A 27,694-nucleotide genomic window follows, 5' to 3' on the forward strand; every position below is an offset into this window, starting at 1 on the left:
CTTGTGCACAATGAAAATAATTCCCTCTCTTACACCCTGCACACAAATATTCACTTCCTCTGCTGCTTGGTCCGTACCCAGTTTTCCTCATAAAGTCAAAATGAGAAGTTCTTGAAGATAACCCCAGCACTGAGAAGCAGCAAGCTGCTACCACTTGGACATAAAACCTCAAAACATAATTATAACTTCAGTCAATCTTTTGCATGACTAAACTTCTAGGACACACTTTACTATGGAGTTTTCCATTTCTGACCCAAACATTAAGTTTTCCTCTTCTGACAATAATCCAGTTGGCAGCATTTCAATAGTTCTAGAAGCAGTGTTATAATTCTTCTCACCAATGTGTGCAAAGCCTCTCAAATTACAGAGCTTTACAAGGAATCTGACATTCTTACATCCAGGTTACAGGGGATCATCCCAACCCCTGAGGTTATGCAAATGGGCTGTAGTTATGCAGAGCAGAGCTCTGGAGAACATCCTCATGTCCTTACTCCACACCTCATTCCTGCTTGATGGGAGACAGATCCACTGCCATAAGCACTACTCCTATTTATGACTGACATCAGCTTGCAATATATGCTGCTGACTCCTCTTCATTTTCCATAAGCATTCTGCACTAGAATGTCACTGCCAATGACTTATTAGCAGCAAAATAACAACAGCAACACAAAGAACAGCTGTGTGGGATAGTTACTGATTATTGAAAAATGTGTTATTAAAGATGTCAAGTGTTCATGTCATTCTAGAAAGCCTCAAATAAATTTATCAGAGCTCCTTTCTAACTGTTCTTTTGGGTCTAATATATGTATTCTTGTATTTCCCAATATAGGGGTGTGTTGGGAACTGCTTATTGTCCCTGCTGTGTTTATACAAGTTGGAAATGTTTTTAACCAGTGTTAAACAGTATGTCTGTTGAGAACACACAAACATTGAAATCCAAGAAATGGTTGGGCAGAAATACTCCACTGTGTGCTCCATCTTAAATCAGGATCATACAGATTGATGGCTACAAATGCCATGAGGTGTCATTAACTCACTTTAAAATAACCCCTGAATGTGTGAATTAATGGGATGTGAACTCCACAGAAGTGCAGAAAACCCACTCTGCCAAATATCACATGAGTTAAGAGCTGAAAACTGTCATTTACAGGGCACAGACCCTGCATTAACTGTGAGTTTCCTGTAATTCTTCTCTTTCATTGCATCCACCTATTTTGGGACCCTGGCTAGTACAGCCTGCCACAACCTGCTCTTCCCTGCTCTTTCCAGATTCCTGAAGTAGCAGAGAGCAGAAGATGAGACGTGTGGCTCCAGAGAGGAGGCCCTAGCTGCCAGCACAGACTGCCACATCAGCAACAGGAGAGCTCCTAGGGAAGCATCTGGATGCCCAGGAGGAGACTTGGCTTTAGGTACAAAACCTGGATGGAAAATTGAATTCAGAGTTAAAGAAAACCCAAAAAAAAACAACCCAAACCCACTCATGCAGCAAAGTATTTGAGAGCCCATATTCACACTGGGCAAAAGTTTGGATTTTTTTCTACTTCTTTTTGTATCTCTGGTTTCTGTTCCTGTTGGTTACTTTTCTTTCCTAACCTGTCAAGAATTCCAAGATGCCAGCAACAAGAAGCTGCTGTGAGGCTCCTTGGATCGCTTCTGTTGGGAAACAGTCAGTGAAACAAGGAGTGCCACAGATTTCAGCCTCACTGCCTGAGCTCCAGGGCTGAGTACAACACTTACAGTGGGGCTTGTCCTTAGTATCACTGCTGGAACAGAGATGTAATAAAAATAACTTAACCATCTCTGTACTTCACAACCTAGGCAGGAAAGCATAGGAGAGATTTCAGGCAGTACATAAGTATAGGAGAGAAATTTAGGATATGAATTTGTTTTAAAGGGGCACGGATCTTTCAGTGTTCCAATTACCCAGGGGGCTGAGACAGATGGAAGTCAGAGCCTTGTGTTGACAACACAACAAAACCACAAGAGCACAAAAGAAAGGAAAGCATAATGATAATTGTGCCCATGTGTCCCACAGGAAAGAAACACGGGATACAATCAGAAATGCAGAGGATTTCACGTACCCCAGACACATCTCTACAAACCCTGTGTCCAGGACAGACACCACAAACTTGGGTCCTTTTTCTCAGGGGTTTGTCCAAGCACCTGCATTAAAGGAGGGCTCACGCTGGCTGTGACCTGGTCACGGAACAGGACACTGAGCTAAACTGGGACTTTTCCCCCTACAACCTACAATTAGGTAATCTACAGAATTAATTTCCTTCACGTCTAAAGAAGCTCTGTTTTGTGGTTTGGCGTGCATTACTGTGTGTTAGTCACAGCCTGACTGAAGGGAAGTGCACCATCAAATTTACTGTAACAGCAATTTTCCTTAAGGTACATCAGCACAGATGAGTTGGCAGACCCCTGGTACACGGCTTGAAACCATCTGTGATGCAACATTGCCATCTATGGGAGCCCAGGCTGTAACAGATTTACACAGAAACACCCACACTGCTGCTCTCTGCTTCTGTCCATTTTTCAGCGTGGTATTTACTTTCCTAAAACACTTCTCTTTATAAAAGCTTTGTGCCACCAGGAGAAATCAACCTACTGTCCTCTCATCATTTATTTCTTTCAAGCCTACCCTTCAAATTCTAACAGATACCTCCATTACTGGTATTTAGACTTTATGTGATAATTTCAGTTCACAGAAGCCATGCTCCAAGTGTGTCAGCATTTCTGGAACACTTAAAATCAAATAAGCAAAACGTAAACCCAAGTGCACACAAGGCAGTAGCCACATCACTGGTATGAAGTGGCAAACAATATTTGGAATATTATTTCTAATGTGCCCCAAAGTCCTCAGAGAGCAAAGACGCAACTCCAAAATATCATTACAGATCTTTTCAGACGTAACCTGCTGAACATTAGTGCTATGAGTAATGCAGGAATGAGCTGGATAAAGAAGTACAATGGTTACGTGTCAAGTTGTTATTCACTTGGAGTGCTCTCTGAATTATTCCATCCATGGTTTTCTTTGTTCATTTTAATTAATTCACCTTTGTTTTCTTTCCATGAGAAAAATATGTTTTAAAAGGAAACCTCAGTCAAAAGATGGTTGGAGAGCCTTGTTCACACTGAACTGTATTGCATATTCAAATCAAAAACCACAACCATTCCTTCTGCCACCATCCTGGTATTTTAGGGTTCGTGCTGGAAGTCCGTAAGCAATTCCTACCTCAAGCAAAGGGAATCAATAGCAGTGAGACATTAAAAGCATTTCTTTAGATTATTAACTCTGTTCTAGCAGATGTTGCAGAGAGATCTCACCTCTCTAGAGAAGGCCAGTTCAAAGTAAATACAACATCATGATCTTGATTTCCCTTGTCAGACTAGAGCATTTTCAAGTCTTTAGCCTCCCTTTTGCTGAACACAGGTCTGTGTGGGTTTTTTAAAATTTTATTTTGAAGCACAGCCTAGTCACATCAGTCTAAAAACAGACCTTAGGGCACACTTCCATTTCCCATTTCAGGATTTCCCACCCTACAGGAACTTTAGCATGAGGTCTCCTCCTATAGCACCAGATAAAGCAGAAAACAAATTATAATAGGATGACTTAATATTTTTTAGAATTGCTAGGAGGTGAAACAAAACCCTGCACAACAGGATCATTTATTACAGAATTCTAGAACACCAGTTTGGGAGTGCATCACTAACGGATTTTTCACTTAGAGGGTTTTTAAGTTTTAAATTATGGGATATAAAAAGCTCTGCTTGTGTGAGCTAACCTAGAAAAAAAGTCATCCTTAGAATGCAATGGAAGCTTGATATCTAGATGGCAAGGACAGAAGAGCAAAAAGAGAAAGATAAATGTTCTTTGTAGTTCCTCCTTTGAAACTACCACTCCTGGTTTCACCTTTAATTCAGAGGTGGATTAGAGTATTAAAAGAGGCTCTGTAGATGTGTTAAAGGGGACTCCCACTGGAGCTCTGGTCTAATTAAGCTACTTTATGAATCATTCCAGTTTGACTAACTCAAAATTTCTTTTAAAAAAATAATCACTTAATCCATCAAACCAAGAGTTCAAGCCCCTTTGTTTTTAATAATCAAAGAAGAAATGCTGGGGTTTGAGATTTGTAAGCCATCACTTCATTTTATGGATGTACTCTTCATGATAATTGCTCTGCCAGCAGCTGGCCTGCATTGCTCTCTGCCAGCAGCACCTTTCCCTGCCCTCCTTAGCAGCCCTGCAGCAGAATGCTGGTGTCACACGGAGAGAAATGTCCCAACCCATGGAGATCATCAGTCAGCATCTTGGTGCTGGCTTGGCTGGAGATCAGAGGAGCTGGAATGGCTCTGGTGGCTTGGCTGGAGATCAGCAGGAGCTGGAATGGCTCTGCTGAAGTTCCTGCAGGGCACAGCAGAGCCCTGCCCAGCCCTGTAAGGAGCCCCTTGCAGGTACTGTGAGCAGGGCTGTACAAAATGTGCCACCACCCAAACCAGCCCCTGGCCCAGCCTGAGCTGGGGCTGGGAGCAGAAGCACAACGGGGTGACCCCACTTCTGTCTGAGCACTGGGCCCCAGAGAGTCCAGTGGTGCTCTCTGGTGAAGCACAGCCTCTGTGGGTCACACAGCACATGATTCCCTGTGCTTTCCCAGAAAGGGGACATGGGGGCATGACCAAGGCTCCTAGATCTGGTTTTGTGCCAGTTTGCAATGCAGGGGGGCAGCAGCCAGCTTTTCTGGGTGAGACAATCGGGTGAATGGGACATGCACCTGCTTTTAGTCTTGTTCTTGCAAGGATTTACAAAACCAGACTGACTTGCTGACCAGCAGGGAAGTCACAAGAAGAGTCATCATGAGAACAAAGCAAAGGGGACACAGCTCTTACACAGTGTCACATGTTACAGGGACAAACAACAAACCCAAGGGGGCTGAGCAGAGCTTAAACCTGCTCCTGCTTTAGTCTCTCCTGCTGCCCTTAAGTGTGGCCTGGGAAAAAGCTCCTCTCTCTCCAAGCTCCAGCCTTGCCCCCTTTTACTTCCCAGGAGCTGTCAGCTCCTTCAGGCCGAAGCAGAAGCTGGGAAGGATTCTGTTAGGAAATTGTGGGGCAGAGCCCAGAAGGCTTGATGGATACACACAGACATCCATCTCACTCACCAGGAACCCTTGTCTCAGTGTCAAATGGGAAGTGGTGACAAAGGTCAGGCTGTGGATTAAGCACAAACCCAATTTTTTCTTTGATGGTACCTCAATAGGAGTATTTAAAACACTGCAGTTTATATTTTCATAGCTGAGTAAGCACCTAAGACATAAAACAGTCACGTAATTAGAGACACGTGGAGCAGCTCTAATGCCAGATGTAAATGAATGTGCGTTGGTTTAACAGATATTTCCACATCAGTTTCTATCAGCACACTCTCTGAAACCAATACCTCCAAAGCTGTACAGGAACAAAGCGACACTGGGGTATCAAAGTTACCTTACAGAGGAATAAAAGCCTAAGACAAAAGTCACTACAGAGCTGGTATGCACTGATTTGCCTTTATCATCAGTACAAGTGTGTCCAGACATAATGAAGGGATAATAGAAGCTGGAAAAGAGATTGTATAGCTGGAGAAAGCCAGGAGTCAGGGAATCCAGATGTTTTTTACATTTTAGAATTTTACTTGAGGACAGGGCAGCATTTTTGCTGTTGATGTTGTTGCAAATCAGCACTTCATGCTTAAGTGCACCACAAGCAGCAAGTCCTCCCCTGACATCTGGAAACAAGAATACCCCAGGACAAGGCATGCACTGCCAGCAGAAGCCAGAAATGCCTTAACTGAGTTCTAATGCACAAAACTCAGCTCCAAGTGTATCCATATTTCATCCCTACATTTCTGATTCTGTAACACATTTTGAGCCAGAGCCAAAATGTTGAGATGAAAACCCCTAACAATTTATTGAGACATCAAGACAACAAAATAGACTTATTTCTTAATTAAATATATGAATACTCAAAGAAACCCAAACCACATTCTGGTATGCCTTTATGGTTTTTTGCACTTTTGATGTTAATTAAGTTCTGCATATCTCGAACTGCTGCTGGAGAACTAAGACTAATCTATAACTCCTATAAGTTGTCATAGTTCCTCTGAAATCAAGGGAGGTTTTGACAATTTACACCATCTGAGGAACTGCTCTGTGTGCCTAATAAGACACACTGCTGTTTAATTACAGGCAGGTTCAGAAGGAATCTCCACAGCTCCAGAAAAAGCTGGTTCTGTCAGGAAGAATAATTTTTTGTTCTCTAAAACTCATGATGAACTTCAATGTCAAAAGCCATCCTTCTCTCTGTAAAGACCATAAATGTGTCTTGAGGTGAAAGAAAAGGTTCTGTGGACTGCAGGCAGCTTTGAAGTGTGGCCTTGGTGCTGCGAGAGGGTTTTGAGAGGAGAAGTAGGGAGTGCCTGTCCCAGTGTCCTCAGAGCCCTGGAATAACAGGTGGGGAGACTGGGAGCAGCCAGACCACAGAACCTCAACACAGGAGCAAGAGAACATCGCTCCAGACATTCCTGTGACAGTTTTCAGTCTGGAGAGTAAGCCAGGGAGATACCATATGTTTACACACTGATTTCTGAGAGGATTTACTTGCTCTGCGTCAGATTTAGGAACATCATTTAGTGGTAGCCTTGGCAGTGCTGGGTTAATAGTCAGATTCCGTAACCTTAAAGGTCTATTCCTACCTAAATGGTTCTAGGATTCTATGTTTGCAACGACAGAACTGCAGGAGTTGTGTGTTCCACATCTGCTGCTGTGAAGATGAATACTTTAAAATGTGTACAGACATTGCAGTGATAGGTGTGTAAGCTGCAAGAAGATTCGGACAGAACACAGCAACACTCACTTTCACCTGATCAACAAAGCACAACAACAAACAAGCACCTAATAAAACCCCACCAAAACACAAAAAACCCAACCACTGTCAAACCCACAGTTCCAAAACCAGAAAGTCACAAAATTTTTCAAAAAGCTTTTCACAAAGTTTTGGGCAAAGCAACAGTAGATTCCATCTCTAAGTAGAATAAGCTGTTGTGATTGCCCACCTGCACAGGGAGGACATAAACCACATGAGGATTAACAGCTACAGAATAATGTACACCACCCACTGCAAAATCTGTGCTGCAGGTTAAGAGACAGAAAAACTTACACCCTGGGGCAAGGATCTCAGCATAAGTGTGCTGCCTCATTAATACAGTATTTTATTACTAGGATTTCTCTTATTTTCCTGTGTCTCTCTATCCACATTTTATTTCTGTTTCTTGCTGTCCTGTTTTCTTTCTTGTCTATTTTTCCCCTTAAGCAGAGCTTGAGAATTATGTCATGATCAGGACATGGTAGGTACCTCAAGTGCATTTGTGACCGAGCTGGAAGAGTTCAATCCTCTCTACTACCCAAAGGAGAGGGAAGTGAAAATTCAAACTGCACTCTTTTCTCCCAAGGGTTGGTGTGCTCTTTCTGCTACACAGAGTTGGAGCAATTCTGCCAACAGATTCCCACGTTTCTCATGAGGGCAGACCCTGGCACAGTCGTTCTCCTGATCCTGCACTTGAAATGAGTCACCAGCAGAGCAAACAGCTCCAGAGGCAGCATGAATCCACAGCCCTGCTCCTTCTTGTTGAATTCACCCAGCACAGCAGGGCTTAAGCTGAGGATTTCAGTTCAAAGAGTGACTTTAGCATCTGAATTAAAACACTCTCAGCAGTTTGTGCAGCCACTTGGCCCACCTGGGAACGTCTGCAGTGGGGGCTTCCAGGGGCAGAGCGCTGCTCCCACCACATCTGGAGCAGCACAGCTGTCCCTCAGCCAAACCCTCCTGCTCACGGGCACCTCTGCAGTGCTCCAAGTGCAGCCAGGAGCCAAGGACAGCAGTACCAAGAGCAACAACCAAGTGGATTCTCTTTCCACACCATCAGATTAGCAATGGAAGCTCCGGCAGATTTTGGACAAACCGCAGCAGAAGATTTCCTTGTGTTGGGAAGAAACTCTGTGACTCGGTTTGGCTGTTTTAGTTTACAGCCTGACCAAAGCTCTGACATTCACACAGGATGCAAGGAGGCACCTGGCTCACACCCAGCTGCAGTGGGATCCCCGTGCCCAGCATTCCCAACAGTCTTTGGAAAACAAATCCCAAATCCAGAGCCAGGCCATAGGTGCAAGGCATTTTTAAAAGATCTCCCAGCAAGTGCTTTGTAATTAGAAATTGCAGGAAATTACTCAGATGTAGCTCGAGTCTTAATTTTCCCTCAGTTTCTAATTTAGCCGGAAGGAATCAATTAGTCCCCAGTTTGGAATCTCTACCATCTTTGTAACTTGGATATTCACAGAGAGCAAACAGCTCTTCGTGTGGAAGGCCCTAGCTGAAGGATGTAAATGGTGAACTGCATGGAACACCATTTATTCACCCTGCTTTGGAAACACGAGAGGTTGAGCTGACCCTCCTGCGATTCAAATCTGAGTTTACAGCGTCATTCATCATCTCAGAATGGGTCTGTTCCAGTCTCCTTGAACAAAACTATTTTCTCCTCGCATTTGCTGCACTGAATTGGCTGAATTTCAATTCCAAGGTGTATTGTACAAAGAACAGTTTTGGAGTGAAAGATGTCAAGCTGGCAAAAATTGAAAATTAGATTGGAATGAAATCTAATTCTTTTAATATAGAAAGTGTTTCGTTTTGCCTCTGTAATATAATTTGAAGTCACGTAGCAATCATGTTTCTTGGCTGTGGAGGTAGGTTTTGTCTCCAGCTGGATGAAATGAAGGATTTTAATAAGAAATTATGCAACAAATAGGTGGAACTTTTGTCCCATACAGCAAGAAAATACTTTTCACCTCCGAGCACTGAATATTTGCTGTGCCAGGGAGATCACCTGTAATCAGCTTGTTGGGTGACCCCTGCTTGATTTTGGGCATGACTAAAACCCACCTTTTATTGTACCAGGTGATCTTGTCAGTGACCTAACACAAGTAGGAACCAAACAAACAGTGCTGGGATTTTGCTAAGCCTCTTTTTTCAGCACCTGGAGACAGACGGTGAGCACTGGGGGCACAAGCATCCTCCTGCCAGAGCAGTGATTCCGCCAACTTCTCCTTTCTCCAAGGCTTTCCGCTGCGGGCTCCAGGTGTAAAACCGGGAGCTGGGAGAGGCGCTTCCCTCCCGCATTTTGGGCGGGCGGGAGGGGAGGTGGTCCAGCCGCACGGTGACAGCTGTAAATCCTGGCGGAGCACGGAATCCATCAGGGCGGCGGGAGAGGAGCGCAGCTCATCTCCGAACCGAGCATCCCCCCCGGCCGGAATGACACCAGAGCAGCTCCGGGTGCCTGCAGGTCTGCGGGCTGGGTAGCGGCAGGAATCGGCCGCTGCTGCCGCTCTCAGCCCTGCGAAGCCGCCTCGCTGCTCCCGGAGAGCCGCGGCAGACGGAGCTGACTCCGGCACAGGGAGCGCGAGCAGCGGCTCCTGCGGGGATCCCGGAGCTCCCGCAGCCTTTCTGCCGGAGCCCGGCGGCTCCGCGGCGTTATCCTCGTGCCCGAGAAGGAAGCTGCGTGTGGAACGCTGTGCTGAGCAGAGGTGTGCGTCGTTCCAGCTGGCTGCTCGCTCCGAAAGGACAGGCTGGCTACAAATGAGATGTGACTGTGCCGGTGGAGTTCACTGACTGGGGCTGGAGCGAGAGGAGCCTTCCTGGGATGCCGCTGGGAGCTGCTGGCAACTGAGAACTCTGCCTGGTTTACCTGGAGCCCTGTGAGGAGCTTTGAATAGCAGGTGTCTCTTTGCTGCACGCTAGGAAGAGAAATTCTTCTCCAGGTAAGCTGTTCAGCTTCTCAAGCTCTGCTTCTGGGCATACATTCATACAAGCACACTGCCAGTGCCCATACTCAGAGCAGGTACAAACAGCCAGAGTGTGTCCAGTCATCTGCCGGGAACCCACGCACAGTAAGTGCTTCCAAAGGCTGCCTGGAGCCTGGCATCCCAAGGATTATTTGCAAGTTTGAGACAGTCTTTGGGGATGTTGTTTCCGAGGGAAACAGCTGTCTGCCTAAATACATGAAAGACCACAGAAGGGAGAGCACGGGAAGTTAGGTGAGGGGGAAAAGAGGGTACAGCTGCTTCTTTAGTGTTCTCCACATCCTTTGTTTTTATTTGCTACCATCTAGCAAAGTTCAGCAGAACTACTGCACTAAAATGACATGGTAGAAGCTTTCCACGGAGATACATTAAATATGCACTAAAGTAAATGCAATTGTACTGTGAGGAAGCCAAAACCTACAGATCTGCTCTCTTACAGCAGTTTGATAGCAAACTACATCTGTCAGCAACCTTTTTTTTTTTTTCTTTAAACACCATGATCATTTACAGAGTGGAAGCAAGGATTGTTAGAGGTAGTGAGAGGTAAACTGGAGAAATCAGTGTGGGCTCTTCTGATGCTCCAGAGCCCAGCCCAGCAGCAGCCCAGGGTTTTTATCCCACAGCTGGCACAGGGGCTCCAAGTCACTGCTGCTGGGAATGAACACTCACAGGAACATGCTCAGAGGTGAAGAAGTCTCTTCCCACAAGCACTGCACTGTCCTAACCACACAGACCAACAAAACCCCACACTCAGGAAGTTCTCTTTTCCCCAGGCAATTTACCAGGTCATTTTTAAGTAACTCCTGCAGCTCTCATTCACATGGCTTGAAGCCTCCCTCCTTCCCTCCATGTAATCAATGCTGCAGAATCTGGCCCAGCCCTGTAGCAGGTTACTCCACCTCTCCTAGCTTTGAATGCTCTCAGAGAACAAGATAAAAAGTAACTCATTTTCACCCCATTTCTTCACTAGTTGGCATCATGATCCTCCTGCCATAAATGTTCAGCCTGTAGAAGGACAGAAGCATCTCCTTGTTCATCAAGTTCCAATAGTTGGCAATGTTTCCAGGTGCTCCCTGTCTTGCCCCATCCTGTCTGTGCACTTTCCCCCTGCACCTCTTCTCCTCCCTTAAGCTGCACGGCCTGCCTTGCTTTTGGAAATGCTGCTCTAAAGGAGGGGTTGGGGGTGGGCTGTGAACTGCCAAGTCTCATTTAACTCAGGAAATTCTTGGCTTCTCAGGAGTTCTCTCCTGAATCTTACCAATCGGACCCTCTGATGTCTGCTCAGCTGGGTCAGATGTTCCTCATGCCATTGCTCTGTGCACAAGTTTACAACTGTCTGTCAGGTTTTGTGCCATTTCCCCAGAACACGGCCCTTTTTTTGATTCATAGTAGAGGCCTAATGTCTGAAAGCCACAGAACTGAAAGCAGAAGTATCTTAATGTCTTGTTGACACCACTCTCTTCTGCAAGGCTGAGGAAATGCTCCCCTAACTTGCTTTTTATCAGAGTAAATCAAATTCAATGGGTTACATTTCAGCAGAGAGCAGGATGCTTCAGTGACTGACCACTTGCACAAACACACAGCGCCACATACAAATCCTTTTCAGCCTGAACACCCTATTAACTCACACTATCAAGTGCTGCAAGTCCTATTAAAACTTTATGGGTGTTTAGAGGCTGTGACACCTGCTGCACCCCTCTCTGTAATGGCCATGATCAGCCTCAGCACCGTGCAGGAAGCATGAGTGCTCTAGAGTTCAACTACCAAACTCACTATCAGCAGGATAAAAATATGCTAATAGTAAGGACAGGTTTCTCATGGTTGCAGTACAGGAATTATCCCAGCAGTATGATGAGATCCTTTAAGGAAAATGTGGCCATATATTGCAAACCCACAGCAATACTGAGCACAGAAAATGCTGATGAGTTACTATTAGTTCTGACCATGAGTTTTCAGTTAAACAAACAAAAAATTGCATTTAACTCTGTGTCCCCAGAAAAAGATTCATCATTTCCCTACAAGCAGTAAAGGAACCTATATTATGAACTTATACCAAAAAAAAAAAATCATTTCTGTTCCCAATCATTATGATTTGCCCACAAACAATTTTGCTTTGATTGCCTCCATGACCATAGGGCTGGCTGAGCTTCAGCTGCATGTACACTCTGCTGTTTGCTTCCTTCAAGTGTTTGCCTTGCAAAGCATCCATAATCACAGAATCTAAGAATGATTTGGTTTGGGAGGGTCCTTAAAGAGTATTTAATACCAGCCTTCTTTCTGCAGCTCCAAAGGTGCATCCAATAAACTGCTTTCCATACCCATACAGTTGGCCTTTCTGAACAAAGCATGCCCTGGGTAAGAGGGGCAAGGCTTTGCAAGCTAGGGCCTGGATGGCTGAAGGAAAGGTTGCCTTGGAATTGTGCAGAAAGCTGCACTTGGCCCAGCCTGGGCAGTCATTTCAGGAACAGAGCACAGAGCTTAGGTGAGCCAAGGGCTCTCCACACTTTCCAAGGGGAGGGGAGCCTGGGTTGGAACAATTTGCAAGTGTAAAGGAGCACAGTGTAAGGTGGCAGTTCATCAGATCCCTTCTTCTCAGGCCTGGGATGCAGTTGAGGACCATCAGAGCAGGTGGAAGGGCTGGCCTCTTAGGGAGAAGGAGGGTCTCTGCTGGAAATTGGGTGCAATGTCAAAGAGCCCTGTCTCCCACTTTGAGATAGGCTGAAGAAAGCACAGCTCACAGCAGCAAGTCTCTCTTTCCTATTGAGATGTTAAAGCAATGCCCCTCAGCAAGGTAAGCCACCCAGAAGAGTGCCAGATAGAAATTCACAATCAATCCTCCATCTAAGTCATCACTGAAATTAGAAAAATTGAGCTATTAAAAGCATCGGGTGCTGGAAGAAAATGAAAATCATGCACGTCAATCCCAAACATTTATTACAACTACTGTCAGGAATAATTACAATGGAATTGGAATTCCTACTGAAACTAACAGCTGCTATAGAAAAATAATAATATTTTACCTAAACAGCAATGCCACCAGAATTACATGGCAACAGCACACCAGTATAGAAACCATGTCAGTATTTGATAAGGAAAATTTATTGGCACCAGAAGTCATGGATGGCCATTTGAACTCAATTCTGAAAGGAATCAAGTATTTAGACCCATTTCCTTCCCTCTGGCTACAGAAGGGGTCACAACTGCTCTCCCCAAGTGGAGGCAAAGGGAGCAAATTCATCCTCCCTCCTCTGCTGCAGTGATGGGTTTTACAGAGCCAGAGCAAACACAGAAGAAGCCAGGGCAGGGTGGGCTTCCTTCATGAGGAAGGAAGCACAAAAGAAGGGATTCCCTCTTCCTCCTTGGGTGCTGGTGGCATAAGAGCTGTCCTTGGCTTACTAAACCTGGCCAAGGGAGATCAGGCTGATGCCCCCACAGCTACAGAGTCTTACTAATGGCTGGGTTTTCATCTCTCACATGTAAATATCAGTACCAGGCACAAACAGCAGAGAGAATCGTGTGGACAGGCTCTCCCCTGAGCAGGGCTCTGCACCAAACCTCCCCTCCTGAAGGACTATCCACAGCTACTTATTCCAGCCCACACTCTGCCAGGCTCCACTGAAAGGATTGCATTTAGCTTTTAGTGTATAAATAAGTGTTCTGATAAATAATTAATAGTAGCTGCTGGCCGTAAAAGAGGCGGCTGTTTGGAAAGTTAAAGCAGCCTGTCATGAAATATGCACCCAGCTCCTCTGTGCTCTGCTTCCAGGGGCTGTTTCAGCCAACATCTTGTCCTTTTCCATGGGACCATATTGTGCAAGGAAGAGGCCAGAGCTAAAGTTCCAGACCCTCAGGGTATTCTTGAATTTAATCTCTCTCACTGGGGTATAGATCACCCCTAAAGCACCAGAAGGGAGGGCAGGTGGTCAGTGATTCACAGAGAAATGTTTGGAAATAAAAGGAAAGTGCACTCTTCTGGGTAAGAGAAAGAAATTAGACTTATTGATCACATTTGATTTTAAAGCCCTCGGAGCTTCTTGGGGTTTTTTAATTTAAACCAAAAAAAATCAGGGCCCTCTGCCTTGATAATTTGCCAGACTACCTGCACTCTACCCCCCTAAATAGCTGGTATAACTATAGGGCATTTTTATTCTTTATTATTCTGTAGACCATATTTGGGATGTAATTTTAAATGGCTCCACTATTCTACCCCCTTAGAGTTCTGCTGTTTAGAGGGGCATGGTACTATTATTTGTATCTCAAAAATCACAGTTAAAGAGAATTCTGTGATATCCAACGTCCACACAGCAAGCAAAATGAGCCATGCATGCCTCCAAACACCTGAGATACTCCCATCAGACTAACTCCCCATCAGCCTTGGTGCAAGCCCCATGTGCCCGCATCAACCACAGACAATCATTCTGCACACTCAGATTTTTAACTGAAGGACCTCCTAAAAGGCTTTCTTCCCTCATGGAAAAAATATTGGTGTTCAGGCAGAAAATAAAGTATCTATGTATGTATATGTTACCTTAAACTGAGCTTTATGGATTACAAGATATTGTGTCAAATGATGCAATATCATTTTGTCAGCCCCTTCCATAACCCAGAAAGTTAGGCTGGATTTCCTTGTCCACAATACACCCTGGAGATTGTTGTTGAAAACAAAGGGGAGTGATACACTCAGCCCCCAGGAGAGAAGAGGGATGTAAAGAAAATTCCAGGCTGCTTCAGGGGCAGTATGTTCAGAAAGACTGACAACCATTCGGATTATTTTTTGGATTCCACACTCTCCCCCTTGGACAATCAGTTAACGCCTCAGTAGTTCAATAAACAGAGATTTTTCATGAAAGCAAGAGGTTAATCAAAGCCTTTCTACTCCATCACAGAGCTCTAATGGTATTAGTTCTAGTTCCAGTCTCTGAGCTGAGCGTGACTCAACAAAAAAATGCTTTGAATTCCCAAGCAGCACCCTTATCCTACTAGTGGCATTTCCAAATTGAACTTTATCTAGACAAAACAAAGAATAGATCTTTCAAAAGGAAACATTTGTTTGTATTTTGAACCAAGAGCAAAACAGTATCTATAGGTCACAGATGACACACCAGAAATCTCTACAGAGATCTTTCATTTGGCTGACAAAGTGGCTTCTCTCAGAGAAACCCCATAAAGCAGTGGCAGAAATAAACACAAAGGAATTTAACCAGGGTACAACAAAAAAGAAGAAATAGGAAGCAAGCACACCAAACCCATTTGCCTGCACATGAAAGTACGAATTTTGCACTGGCTTTCCCAAAAGCACACTTTGCAATATCCCTGCTATACACATCTGAACCAAACGTAAATAATCTTAGAGCATTTTAGAGCCAATGCCCATGTAAAGGTAGAAAAAACTCATATTCTCTCAACAAAGACAGGGAAAATGAAATACTGAAAAAAAATCATTGGCCTACAGAGGGCAAAGCATGTTAGTGGCAGAGACAGAAATCAGAGGCTCTACTCCCTGCCTTATCTTTTCACCATAAAGCATTTTTCCTCTTGATAGGCAAACAGTACCCCTCCAGCAATTTCAAGGTAAGAATTTCAATTTGTGTTAATTATCTGCATAAAACTTCCTCTGACTGTCTTACCTGCAACACTTAAGTACATTAAAGGCAAAGTCTCTTGGGTATTGTAGCATTTTTGTTACATGACCACATTTCTCTGTCTAGATCAGTTTTACTGACAACAGTCAGGTGTGCAGCCCTAAGCTGTCCCCACAAAATGCTCATCTTGCCTGTAAAGAACTGGTACTAAGACTCAAAATTTTCTTGGAGGACTGCTTAGAACCTAGTCTAGAACTAGGACAAGAGAGGAGAGGTATTATAAACTTGCTGCTCCCCAACTGCCATGCAAGAGAAGTGGTGCTAAATGCAAGTATTTATGAACAAGGTGGAAGTGACTCCATTTTCCCCTTTAGAAGCTCTTTGGAAGCCCAAGAAGCACACACACACAAAAAAAAAAAAAGAGACACACGTGGAGGGTCACCCTGGCTTCATTTACTCTCCTTGCTTCATTTTCCTTGGAAGGCACTACTTGCCAAGCCCTGCCAGGTTGTCACGAGGACTGGTGGCTTGGATGATGCTCCAGCCCTCACATCTGCTCTGATTGGTGGGACCAAACTCTGTCTTCTCCCTCTTTTTCTACCAAATCCTCTCAGCAACAACCAAACCCTTCAGCCAGTGAGGACAAAGATAGGGAGAGGGGACTCCAGCAGAAATTACTCCAAGAATAAATAAAGGGAAGCTGTTATAGTGAGAATTAATGTACACAGAGCTTGAAAACTGTGTCTGACTGGCTGGAACCGGGCTTGAGCAAACTCAGAATAAAGCTCTGTTTAAATTTCATGTGGCAAACGTGTTAAGTACAAAGTCTTTGTTATCTGGGTTTAAATAGACTTCCTCTGCAGTAGCAATAGATCACTACCATGTGACAGCAGTAGTCCCTCTGAAATAAGTTAGTGGCCTCCTTTTAATTCCTAGCACAGATGTGACCACATCTGACTTGCTCACAAATTGTCCCTGTGACAGGATACAGACATCAGAAAACATGTCATTCAGTGAAATATATTGGCATTGGTACAAGAGTGGACACATTTTAATTATGTCACATGGTGGCAAACATTTTTAGCTCCCAAAAAAGCAATAGGACAACAGAAAGTGTGGGAAACTATTAACTATTAAAAAAAAAAAAAAGAGCATAAAGACCAAATAGTTTAGCTTTTAACAGGCTGTTCCAGAGCCTGGGACTATATATCTTCTTTTTTTGTCTGTGTGTAAAAAACCTCTAAAAAGTAAAGTTTTAGTAATCACACACAGCCCTGTAATCCTTGGTAAATTTTCAAAATCAATACAGAAAATCTGCAGTTACTTGGTTGCTAATAGAACTATAAAAAAGGTTTTTAGCAATTTTTTTTAATAGCTTAGCTTGTCTACCCGATCAAGCAACATGCACGGAGCTTGGCTACTGCATTGATTGACTTTTAGGAGTCCTAGTTAGGCAGCCATTCTACTGCACAAATGTTGTGTCTCAGCTGAGTTCACAGCACAAATCATTCTGTTGGAACTGGATAGCTAATTGACAGCCTTAGGAAAGTGGAAAACAGTACCAGAATAGATGGACTGTAATAAAACATCTGATACAGCATCTCACAAAAGTTTTATTTGAAGAGTTAAATGAATTCAAATTGGCTTCCATTGGAGCATTAAACTATGAATTGAAAAGTGATGAAGAGCCATTAACCAAGTGAGAGCAGGAGATTTGCTGCATCAAGTCAGGGGAATGTTTTGTGGGCTGCCTTAGCGCACAGTGCAAAGCCCGCTTTTATTCACCTCCATTCCCCTGGGCTGGGGCTCTGACAGCGTGGTGATTCCACCTGCACTCTCCATTAATCCCATGGGGAAAGCAAAGCAAGGACTCAGTCCTGCAGGGCACACACATCTGTGATCACAGCCCCAGCTCCCTGACCTGACATTTTGGCTCTGTCATCGTGGCCTTGGCAATAAGCTGCTGTCCTTCAGATCGTCTCTCAACACCACCTTCTCAGCCTTCTGCTGCCCTGCACACATCAAAAAACAGCTGCTGAAGGGCATTATGCAAGGGGCTGTTGTTTCCAGCTCAGCCACGGGGTGTCCGAGTGCCCTTGGGGAGCTCAGGCTTGTACCCTTTGATGCTGTTTAGCTTTTTGCATTTTTGGTGAGTTACTGGTGAGAAGTGGTAGATCTTAACACCATCACTCACACGAGAGGGACATATTTATTAGAAACTGCACTGAGACGTACATTTAAAATAATCACTAAATTAAGTCTGCCCTGAGAGTTAAGATGTTTTGCCTGTGACATCAAAATATCATGTGTCTTGTTGTAATTTTGGTACCACCACACAACATCTGGAGCTGCTCAGAGGGTGATTGTGGTCACTAACATTTATCTGTTGTGATGATCACTAGAGCTACTCTGTCAAAAACCAAAAAATAAGTATATAGGTTCTCTCTTCATGCATGGCTCTCCTCAGACCATTCCTAAATTACTGATTTCTGGGAGCTTCCACTCCTGACACTCCAGAGAGAGCACAAGTGAGAAATTCCTGAGGAAATACTGCAGCTACTGGTTATGTTCAGAATTAGCGACGCATTATTAGAGACCCATAAATTGTGCCCTGTGGGGGAAACATCTGTGAAACATCCCAGATGGAATATTTATGGGGTTTTCTGGGTGGTCCAAACGACCGTGGGACTGCTGGAAGTTAATGGGTCAGAAGGAGGAAGCGGTGAGGCTGAACATCAGGCAGCACTCAGCAGAAGGGTGGTCTAAAGTCTTAAAACACATTTCTGCTAGGAGCTAAGCCACATGAAATGTCACATTTGGGCTGGGGAACCAAAGGATGTGCATGTGCATAGGTATGCACACGTGTGAGAATATCCCTATGGGCAAAACTCATCTCCAAACCACCCTCCAGCCACTGCTCCACCAGGGAGCCTTTTCACCACTTTCTGAAATCATCTGTGAAAGTTTAAAGCCAAAGAGAAATAGAAGTCAGAAGGGTCACACAGCTCCCTTCCAAGTACTGTTTCACACTAAAATCACACCAGCTTTCATCAAGTGCACAGGCTGAAGTATTTCAAACTCTTTGCTTTATATTCATTGATTATTGACTTCACCCTCTGGCATCATTTAGCTTTCTGAAATCACACAAGATTACATGTGCAATACAGACTTGATCAAACGGCTGAAAATACCAAAAAATTGGGGGTTTAACTTACACATGATTATGCATTGAAAAGAAACAAAAGAGGTGAAAGTACTGAGCAGCCTTCTCCACTCAGAAATGATAAAATACAAGCCACAAGGTCTGCAAGAGCCCTTATCAGCTGAGAAGCTGACCTTATCCTAGGTAAAATGAACTTTCTAATACCTTGTGATGCGCTGTGAGAAGCTGGTACCAACACCCCTCTCAAGCAAAGCCACATTTACACACACAAAACACATTGCAGCTTTGTAAAGTTTGAAAAAAAAATTACTTTCAAAGAGGATGTAAGTTTTGTGAGCTCAGCCAAAAAAATCTCCTGGAAACTTTTCTGAGAGAAAGAAAAGAAAAATGCTCTTTTTCTCCTTCCGCAGTGAACAGAAACCCTGAATTTTTGCAAATGGTCACCAGCAGTCATTTATCACTCAAATCATGTTGCTTGTTTCTGTAATGAATGAGGAGTCCCATGCAAGGAGCAGCAAGGCAGCTATCATGATTCATTGGGCTGCTATTAAATGACAGGAGTCATACAAACTTAGAAAGGAAAGAAAAGAGGAAAGGCTTTACATTAGGTTTTTAGCCTAAAGGGAAGTTTTATATATAGACAATAAAGACATTCTGACTTCTGATTTATGGCAGAATAAGGAAGGGAAAGCTCTGGCCTGCCTCCAGGTGCATTGCTCCCAGCAGTGCACTCTGGTGCAGACAGGAGATTGGGAATGACCACGCTGCTGTGGAACAACAAGGGTCCTGCTCCTCAGCTGGGCACCGCCATGATCTGAACCCGCTGCAGATATCCAGTCCTTTAGCTCCATCCTCAGGGTGAGCCAGCACAGCTGATGGCTTCATATCAATATTTCTACCTCCCACAAGCTTGAGGAGTTCAGAGATCCTCTGCCTGCCCATGATCAGAGGTAAGAGGAGCTCCCCCAGCCCACACAGCCAGTCTGCTGGCTCAGGCACCAAGCCCTGGGGGAAGCTGTGCCCCTGGGAGCTGGCCCACGTGGAGTCAGCTTGAATTTCTGCTGCACAGCTAACACATGGCATTAACAAGGGGCTGCTTCTCTTGGCTGTCGTGCCATCGGTTTTAAATAGTCAAGTCCTAATCTCCCAATCAATCATCTTCAAAATCAGCACGCTTTAGTCATCCATCAAACGCGTTTCTGCGGGCAAGCAGGAAGTGTTATTTAGCAAGGAAGCAGCAATTTTTAAACCTCCATTTTTCTTCAGCTGCCTGAATTAAAGAAAAATTAGACTCCCTGCAGATGTCTCTGACATCACAACAGAGCCGTACTGCAGCGTTCTGCTCCTGCTGGGCAAAGGCCCCACATGGAGGAAATCAGCTGAATAGACAAGACCTACTGAAGGACCAGCTCTGCATGACTGCAGCCTTGATTCCTCGACAAAATATACCCAGCTTTGGGCTTCACCTCCCTGAAGAGTCAGTGAATGCTCATCGGTGACCACAGGACCTCAAATACCAGTTACCAAAATGAAACTCCATAAGTAACACTAATTATGAAATATGGCCTATTTTCATGCTGCTCAAACTCATCTAGCACAAGAACTCTCCGAAGATAGTTGAATTCTGGAGTGAATGTAAAGCTGTTGAACTTTAAGGGGGAGAATTTCAAAGGCACAAATGGCACTTAACTTCCAATTATGCCTTGGAGAAAGTTCCATTAATGACTAATTTAGCTGATTTATTTTCATAACCTTTAATTACTTCACACCATTTTTTTTTTTTTACTGAACAGTATAATCAGTTCAACAGAGCACTTCAAAAACAATGTGCAGACTAAAAAAGGTTTGCTCCAATGCCAGGTTTCCTTATGCAGGTTTAAATTATTTATCAATTTTATGTAATTATACATCTCAATAAGTGGGAATACTTGCACTTAATTATAACATCTACATACAACAGATAGTAGCTATCATGAAATCTGATTATTAGTATTTTATCTTGGTAAGATTTTACCAATGTTATTGGGAGGAATTAGTTGGGGATGAACGCCATAGTTTTGTTTGAGTAGTATAAAGTCAGGAGCTTCTGCTGTTTTAATAGCACAAGGTGTAATATTCGTGAAGTTTATTGTTTTCACAGCTTGCAATACCAGCACCCAGGAGATCCAGCAGGGCCAAACACTGGGGGAAAACCGTGCCATTTTAGGTCTTCTCACAAGCTATTCCCTTGCGCCACAGGTGGAGGCTGATAGCTTTGCAAAGCATCCAGGGTGATCCAGCGGCACATTTCTTCCAGCAGAACTCCTGGCTTTTGTTTAATTTTAAGCATCGGAGTTTTAATTAAGGTGTTTCAGGTGCCCTGGGGATTTCCGAAGGCTTCTGGCGGCAGCGTGGCCGTGCGCTGGGGAGCGAGGGGAGAACAGGCGCTGCCTCGCAAGTGAGAGAAGCGATTGCCCTCTAGTGCCCAAAGCCAGCCGAGGATGCACAGCCCGGGGAGGGGAAATTCAAGGTTCTTTCCCGGTTACCTGCCTGTCTGGTGCTGAGCGAACAGGCTTTGGGGTGGGGGACACATCACCCAGCCCCGGAGTCCCGATCTGATAAACCCTCGGGCTCGGGCTGAGCGAGTCCTCAATGCCACCCAAACTCCAACACCACCTTGCAGAGGATGCTTCACTTGATCCAGTGTTATCTTTTGAAGAAATCTTAATTGGACGTTTAATAAGAAGTGAAATCCCAGCAAGCAGACAACTGCAGAACAAGGGAGGCACCAAAGCAGGGCAAATACTCTTAAGATTATCAGGATTACTTTAATTTCCTAATGGTAGCTGTGATTCTTCTTACATTTGTTCTCTCACACGTAAGAAATTAGTAAATACAGAAGAGTTTTCTTATTTCTGTCCCTACCTCACTCCCCTCTTAGCCAGTTGTGTGACACAGCAGGATCACTGCTGGAATAGCCCACAATCCAGGGGTATCAATATCTCCTTCCAAGTTTCCAGCTGAGGAAGGTAAATCAGATAAGAGCTTGAACCTGCCAGAGCCACAAATGGTCTCAGAAAACAACTCCTTCTTTCTAAATGCATCTTACATGCATTTTCCACTTTTAGGTGCAAACCTTAAGAGGAATAAATAGTTTTCAGAACACAAGTCAAAAGTGTAATCTGAGTTAATGGAAGAGGACACATCAACTGGGAAGGGTATGCCTGGAAAAAACATTTCTTCCCCACAGTTCCAAAAACTGTTTACTGTCTCACATTGTTCCAATAGACAAACAATATCAATAATTCACAAAGATGTTAATTCCTACTTAAATCCATAGAGCAGCACGGGCTATTTATTTAGTTAGCTTTAACTGCCTCTGAATCATACGGTTTACTGTTACCACTGGCAATTTCTCATTAATTTAGTCAGAACTGCCAGGAATTGCACAAGGACTTCAGAGCAATGGGGTTTAAGCACCTCGTACCTCATCCATACAGGGGCAGACCAGAGGCCAAGGGCTTCAGGCAGAGTTGTCATGGACCAGCACACAGCCCACCTAAAACAGCTTCCTTGAGGTACATCTCCTTCTACACACCACCTCCCACTGATCCCTGGTGGAGGCAGAGCCAAGCATAGCTGCACCCCCACAGTAGTAGCAGCCTGCTCATTCACTTGGAAAATCCCCAGAGAATCTTTATAGTTCTTAAACCGGATCATGAACTCGGATCATTCCAAGTGCAGAATGGAAACTGGAAAGAAAGCCCTACAAATCTCTCCTCAAACTCCTGTCACGTCTTTCACTTTGGTCACATTAGTTTTCCAATCCAAAACAGAATTTATGTCTTATGCAGTTTGAATTCAACATAGAACAAGGTCCCAGATCTAAAGATTTAGTTTGTCCAAATTTCACCCCTAAAATCTTCCATTGTTCCCATCTGCAATAGCAACAACACATTTTAGATAAGAGCAGCTGATAAGTAGATGCACATCCTCAACGAGTTTTGTTCAGAGTTCATTTCTGTATCCTAAGAACACAGGGGAGCCATTTAATGCAGCTTATCTTAATGCACCAAGAAAGCAAGTGACACTGAGTGCTCCTTGAACTACTCAGAAACTTCCCTCTTTACTCACATTACCAGTATCAATCACTGGCCTTATTAATGTGTGTTTTTAATTGCTTTATGGATTTTGTTTTACTTACTCTTCTTTTACTTCTTGTTGCAGATAATGTTAAGAGGCCTCTTCATTGATTATTGGCAGCTGCTGCGCTTTGAGAAAACCTCTTTCAATTTGTCTTTCCGGATCCTTTGACTTCCCGCTCCAACAGCCTTACAGCCTCCCTGAACGCTTCATAAATGCACTGCAATGGTCACATGAACACCTTGGAAGGGGAACGTCCACAGCTCCTCGTTCCCGTGGTGCTTTAGGAGGGGTACCTGGAAGAGCTGCAAGTCCAGCAGGAGCTGGAGACCCTGTGAAAGATGAATCTCATCGGGAAGCTCCGCAGAAGCTTCCGAACGCTGGTCGTTCTCCTGGCCACCTTCTGCTTGGCAAGTATTGTCATCTCTGCCTATTTCCTCTACACTGGCTACAAGCAGGAGATGGCCCTCGTGGAAACCACTGGGCAAGCAGAGTGCGAGGACCCCAAACTCCTGCCCTACAGGTCTGCAGAGCTGAGAACACCTAAGCCAATTGATCCCTCTAGGACTGACCCCACTGTGCTCCTGTTCGTGGAAAGCCAGTACTCCCAGCTGGGGCAAGACATCATAGCCATCCTCGAGTCCAGCAAGTTTCAGTACCACATGGTCATTGCACCAGCCAAGGGGGACATTCCCCCTCTCACAGACAACGGGAGAGGGAAGTACACGATTGTTATATATGAGAATATTTTAAAGTATGTGTCCATGGACTCATGGAATAGAGAGCTTCTGGAAAAATACTGTGTGGAATACAGTGTTAGCATAATTGGTTTTCATAAAGCCAACGAGAACAGCTCCCCCAGCACCAGGCTGAAAGGGCTGCCATTACAGCTGTACAACAACGTGGCCCTCCAAGACTGCGTGGTGAACCCCCGCTCGCCCCTGCTGCGCATCACCAAAGCGCCCAGGGTGGAGCAGGGCCCACTGCCCGGCGAGGACTGGACGGTGTTCCAGTTCAACCACTCCACCTTCCAGCCCGTGCTGCTGAGCGAGCTGCAGCCCAACAGGCCCACCCCCGCCGCACTGCCCAGGGCTGCTCTCTATGCCACCGTCGTCCAGGACCTGGGCCTGCACGACGGCATCCAGAGAGTCCTCTTTGGGAACAACCTGGCCTTCTGGCTCCACAAGCTCATCTTCCTCGACGCCATCTCCTTCCTGTCGGGGAAGAAGCTGACACTGTCCTTGGAGAGGTACATTCTGGTTGACATCGACGACATCTTTGTCGGGAAGGAGGGGACCAGGATGAACGTCAACGATGTGAAGGTAAGGCAAGAACTAGGGGATACCATCCCAGACGTGTGTGTGCTAATGGGTGTTCAAAAGGAGGCAAAGCTTGAAAAAGCTGAGAAGCTTTTTTCCTGTAAGGGCTGAAAGTGCACCGTTACAACCAGCAGATACATGAACCACAAGCTGAGATTAAAAGCCATTTTCCCCACATGCATGCATTGATGCACTTATGGATCTTATGCACTTATACAGAGGGGCATACACATGTATGTTGCACATATATGTAATACCTTCTAGAGGCTTGTTCTGTATTATTTCTCTCACCATTGCTGTAAAGTAGCCAGAACAGCACAAGACTGTTGCCTTTTTACACCCCACCATCACTGAATTAAAAAAAAAAAAAGGCAAAAAGAAAAAAAAAAGAGCCTGAAGAAGTCACAGCCCCAGCATGACTTCTAAAAGTTAGCAGGATAATTTTCATTACCAGACTAGCAGGTAAGCATTTAAAGTTACCAGTTACAGGGTGGAAGCACAGCATGCACTTGAGCAAGTGACATAACCATCTGATAGAGCAAAAGGCCCACAGACTGCTCACTGGGGGCTCCTCTACACTTATTTTCCTGATTTGTTGTATCCAGGGACACCATTAAATTTGTTCAGAGTAATTTTCAAAGATGTGTGCAACTTGGAAAGAATAGACAGAGCTCAACAGCATGACAGTTATTTCTTGTCATTTTCCACATGTGGGAATCATAGTCAGAGATTAATTGAATCCCTAAGCACGCAATATCATATTCTCCAGCTTTTATTCTGGAGGATTTTTCTTGTAAATACCCAATGCTTTCAGGAACAATAAGCAAGCCTTTTGTTTTTTAAAAGCAAATTTCTATTTAATTTCTAAACCCTTATTCCCATTTCTACAATTTCTATATTCATCTGCCTCCTCTCCAGACCATTGGGGTATCCACATACCCAGCAAGAGCAGTAGTCTCACATATAATTGAAACAATTTTGCACATCAGAACACTTGGGGTAATTCCATTAGCCAAACCAGGTGTATGAATGCTCATCAGGGCTGATTCTGAGTGCCAAGCACTTGGAGTGCCTGGTGCCTTTGAGATCTGAGCACTGTGCACAAGCCCAGCCATCAAGTGCTCTCTCTCTCTGGAAACACATGGGGAAATGCTCTGAGCAAGGGCTCCTACACAGGAGGAAATTCACTCCAAAGGCACTCGTGAAACAAGTTTTTCAGCAATAGCTCCCTGCCTGCACCTTTTTGAGAGCATCTTTCTGACTGGTTTGCTGCACTAAGGAAGCCTATCACTGTTCCACAGCAGCTCAAGGGCCCCCACTGCCAGCAGAGCAGTGTCCACACACAGACACTTGGAGGCTCAGAGCTGAGCTCTCACTGGAATTGCTTCATTGTGCAAGAAAAAACCCAAGTCTCCCCCATTACTATCCAGCAGTCAACAGCATTGCCAGGCAAACCTTCCCAGCTGTGCTTGGCACAGCAGCCAGGCTTCCATGCTCATTATAGGTGGCACAGCAGAAAACTCCACATCCAGGGGCTGCAGTTAGAGCTGGATGCTGTTAAAAGCATTAAGAGTTATATTTATGTGCTGCATGGTTTAATCTATCTGAAAACCAACCAATCCACACAGTTAAATATCTAGACAATAACATGAAAAAACATATGCTGGGATTCAGCTCTTTTTAATTTTTTTTTTTCAAGCAATGCATGGTGAGCCTTCTCTCAGTCATTATGTTTGAGTCAGGATACAAAGGGAAGCTTTCATTCTTTCCACATTGCTCCAGGGCCAAATTAGCAGCCCACTTTCCTCACAAAAACACCGAAAGTGCCACTCACAGGATAAATCCCCTCCTCACCTCACACAAGTGATCATGCCACAAACACGAACCACAGGCAGAAATATTCTGCAAGCACAGGATCAGAGCCAACCTTGCCCTCAAGCTCTTTCGGGGACAATAAAAAGTTCATCTCCCCCTTTTCAGGTGAATGTTTCACACATACATCCACCCTGCAACTTGAGCACCCATAGATACTCTGTCCTCGACATTATGAATTTCATTTTGAATCAGTTACCTGGCACAGATTTGTTCCTCAGGGTATCTCACAAACACTTGCTAGACAAATCAGTCTGTTCCTACAGAGGGGACATTCCCAGCATACGTTAACCCACAGAACAGAATCCTGTTAATGAACGTAACACAGAAAGCAGAGTGCACTGTGGGTAGTTTACAGAAAAGGTAATTACAGCCAGTTAGAGAACAATCTCCCAGGTCACTGGGGAAGGAGGCAATTAAGAACCAGCAGACCTGCCTTCACCCTTTAAGGCACAGCAGCTTTGCTTGCGAGGCAAAAATAACTACTTAGGAGGCTGATATTTCAGTGATGGCAAAGCCTTGCCCTGCCTTTGGGAGGAGGGACTGTGGCTGCTCACACAGAGAGCAGAGATTTAGGGACTCTCTGCTAGGCTCTCCAAAGGTGCCATGCCCACCCAAATCCCTCAGGAATGCTTTAATACACAGCCAGTCTCCTGATAACAACATTGGCATGTAACACTAATCAAGCAAATCAACCTGTGCCTGTGTAATTACTTTCTGCAACCCAAATGTTCTTATTCCCTCACAAAGCCATTTCTCGATTAGGTGCCTCAGGGAGATGTAGATATATACACACACACACTTTTATAAAGGGTGCCATCAGCTACAGAAGCGGAGATTAGAGAACAGGGTTATTATGGGCTATGTTTACCACAGAAGATCTCCTAGTCCCTGGTGTTGAAGAAGGTGTGCAAGGTCATGTCTGGCTAAGTAATGAACAGGAACTAGGCAGAGCCACAGAAAGCTGTTTTTTCTCAACTTTGTGGAGTTCTATCTTGAGCCTAGCGAGCCTCTGCAAATGAATTTCTCCCTTTCCTGCCTGCCAATATATTATCTCAGTGCTTGATTTTCAAAAGCAAAAGAATTCTTCAGCTACTTTGCAGAAACAGTGACTTTGTGTACTTGTCAATGATACTGGTTCCCAGCCGCATGAGTCCAGTATCACTGGCATCAGTGATTTGCAAAAAAACCCTGGAAATGTCTTTTTTATGCTGTCTCTGGGAAAGCCACACAGAAAAAATACAAAGCTTTCACCTTTAAAGTTTGCTTTTAGCTGAGCACAAAGAGGGCTGCATTACCCAAACAAGAAGTAAGAACTTGCTGAAGCGTTGCTATTTTTTCTGTTGCCTTAGCATGAGCCAGTACAATATTTACTCACCCAGGAAGAGCTCAAGGCAGCCACCAGGGCTTTTCCAACACCTTTCACAAATACACATCCTATTGTTAGCTCAAAAGCCCTGCAAGAGCACAGTGCAAGCTAAGGCATATATCTTTTCATAAATGAAACAAATAAAAAACCACTCCAAATGAAGCAAAAAGCTTTAGCCTTTCACTTCCTACCCTCCTCTCAGCTCTAGAGTTTAGACTGCAACAAACCTTTTTCTGGGTGGGCTCAGCAACCACCTGTTGCCCTCTCTTCTCTCAGTCTCCCAGCTGGAGCTGATAAGATGATCAAGGAGAAATTGCCTGTTCCAGCACCACCATATCCCAGAGCCCCCTTCTCCAAAACCATTTCCCCTTTCTGTAATCCCT

General features: G+C 44.5%; 1 protein-coding gene and 1 long non-coding RNA gene across 4 annotated transcripts in view; both read left to right on the forward strand.

Moving 5' to 3' along the window:
• Positions 1 to 6,226, forward strand: part of LOC135298478 (uncharacterized) — a 28,235-nt gene extending 22,009 nt beyond the window's left edge. Inside the window, exon 3 of the long non-coding RNA XR_010360470.1 lies at positions 1,270 to 6,226. This is a non-coding gene — a long non-coding RNA (uncharacterized LOC135298478). The remainder of the gene's footprint in view (positions 1 to 1,269) is intronic.
• Positions 6,227 to 9,700: 3,474 nt separating this feature from the next.
• LOC135298477 (bifunctional heparan sulfate N-deacetylase/N-sulfotransferase 4) overlaps positions 9,701 to 27,694 on the forward strand; it is a 67,379-nt gene continuing 49,385 nt past the window's right edge. For all 3 annotated transcript variants that reach the window (XM_064416015.1, XM_064416014.1, XM_064416016.1), the window contains exons 1-2: positions 9,701 to 9,842; positions 22,836 to 24,073. In XM_064416015.1, the coding sequence (XP_064272085.1) occupies positions 23,093 to 24,073 (981 nt within the window). In that variant the 5' untranslated portion in view covers positions 9,701 to 9,842; positions 22,836 to 23,092. The remainder of the gene's footprint in view (positions 9,843 to 22,835; positions 24,074 to 27,694) is intronic.

This window comes from Passer domesticus, chromosome 4 (genome assembly GCF_036417665.1).
Source record: "Passer domesticus isolate bPasDom1 chromosome 4, bPasDom1.hap1, whole genome shotgun sequence".
NCBI lineage: Eukaryota > Metazoa > Chordata > Aves > Passeriformes > Passeridae > Passer > Passer domesticus.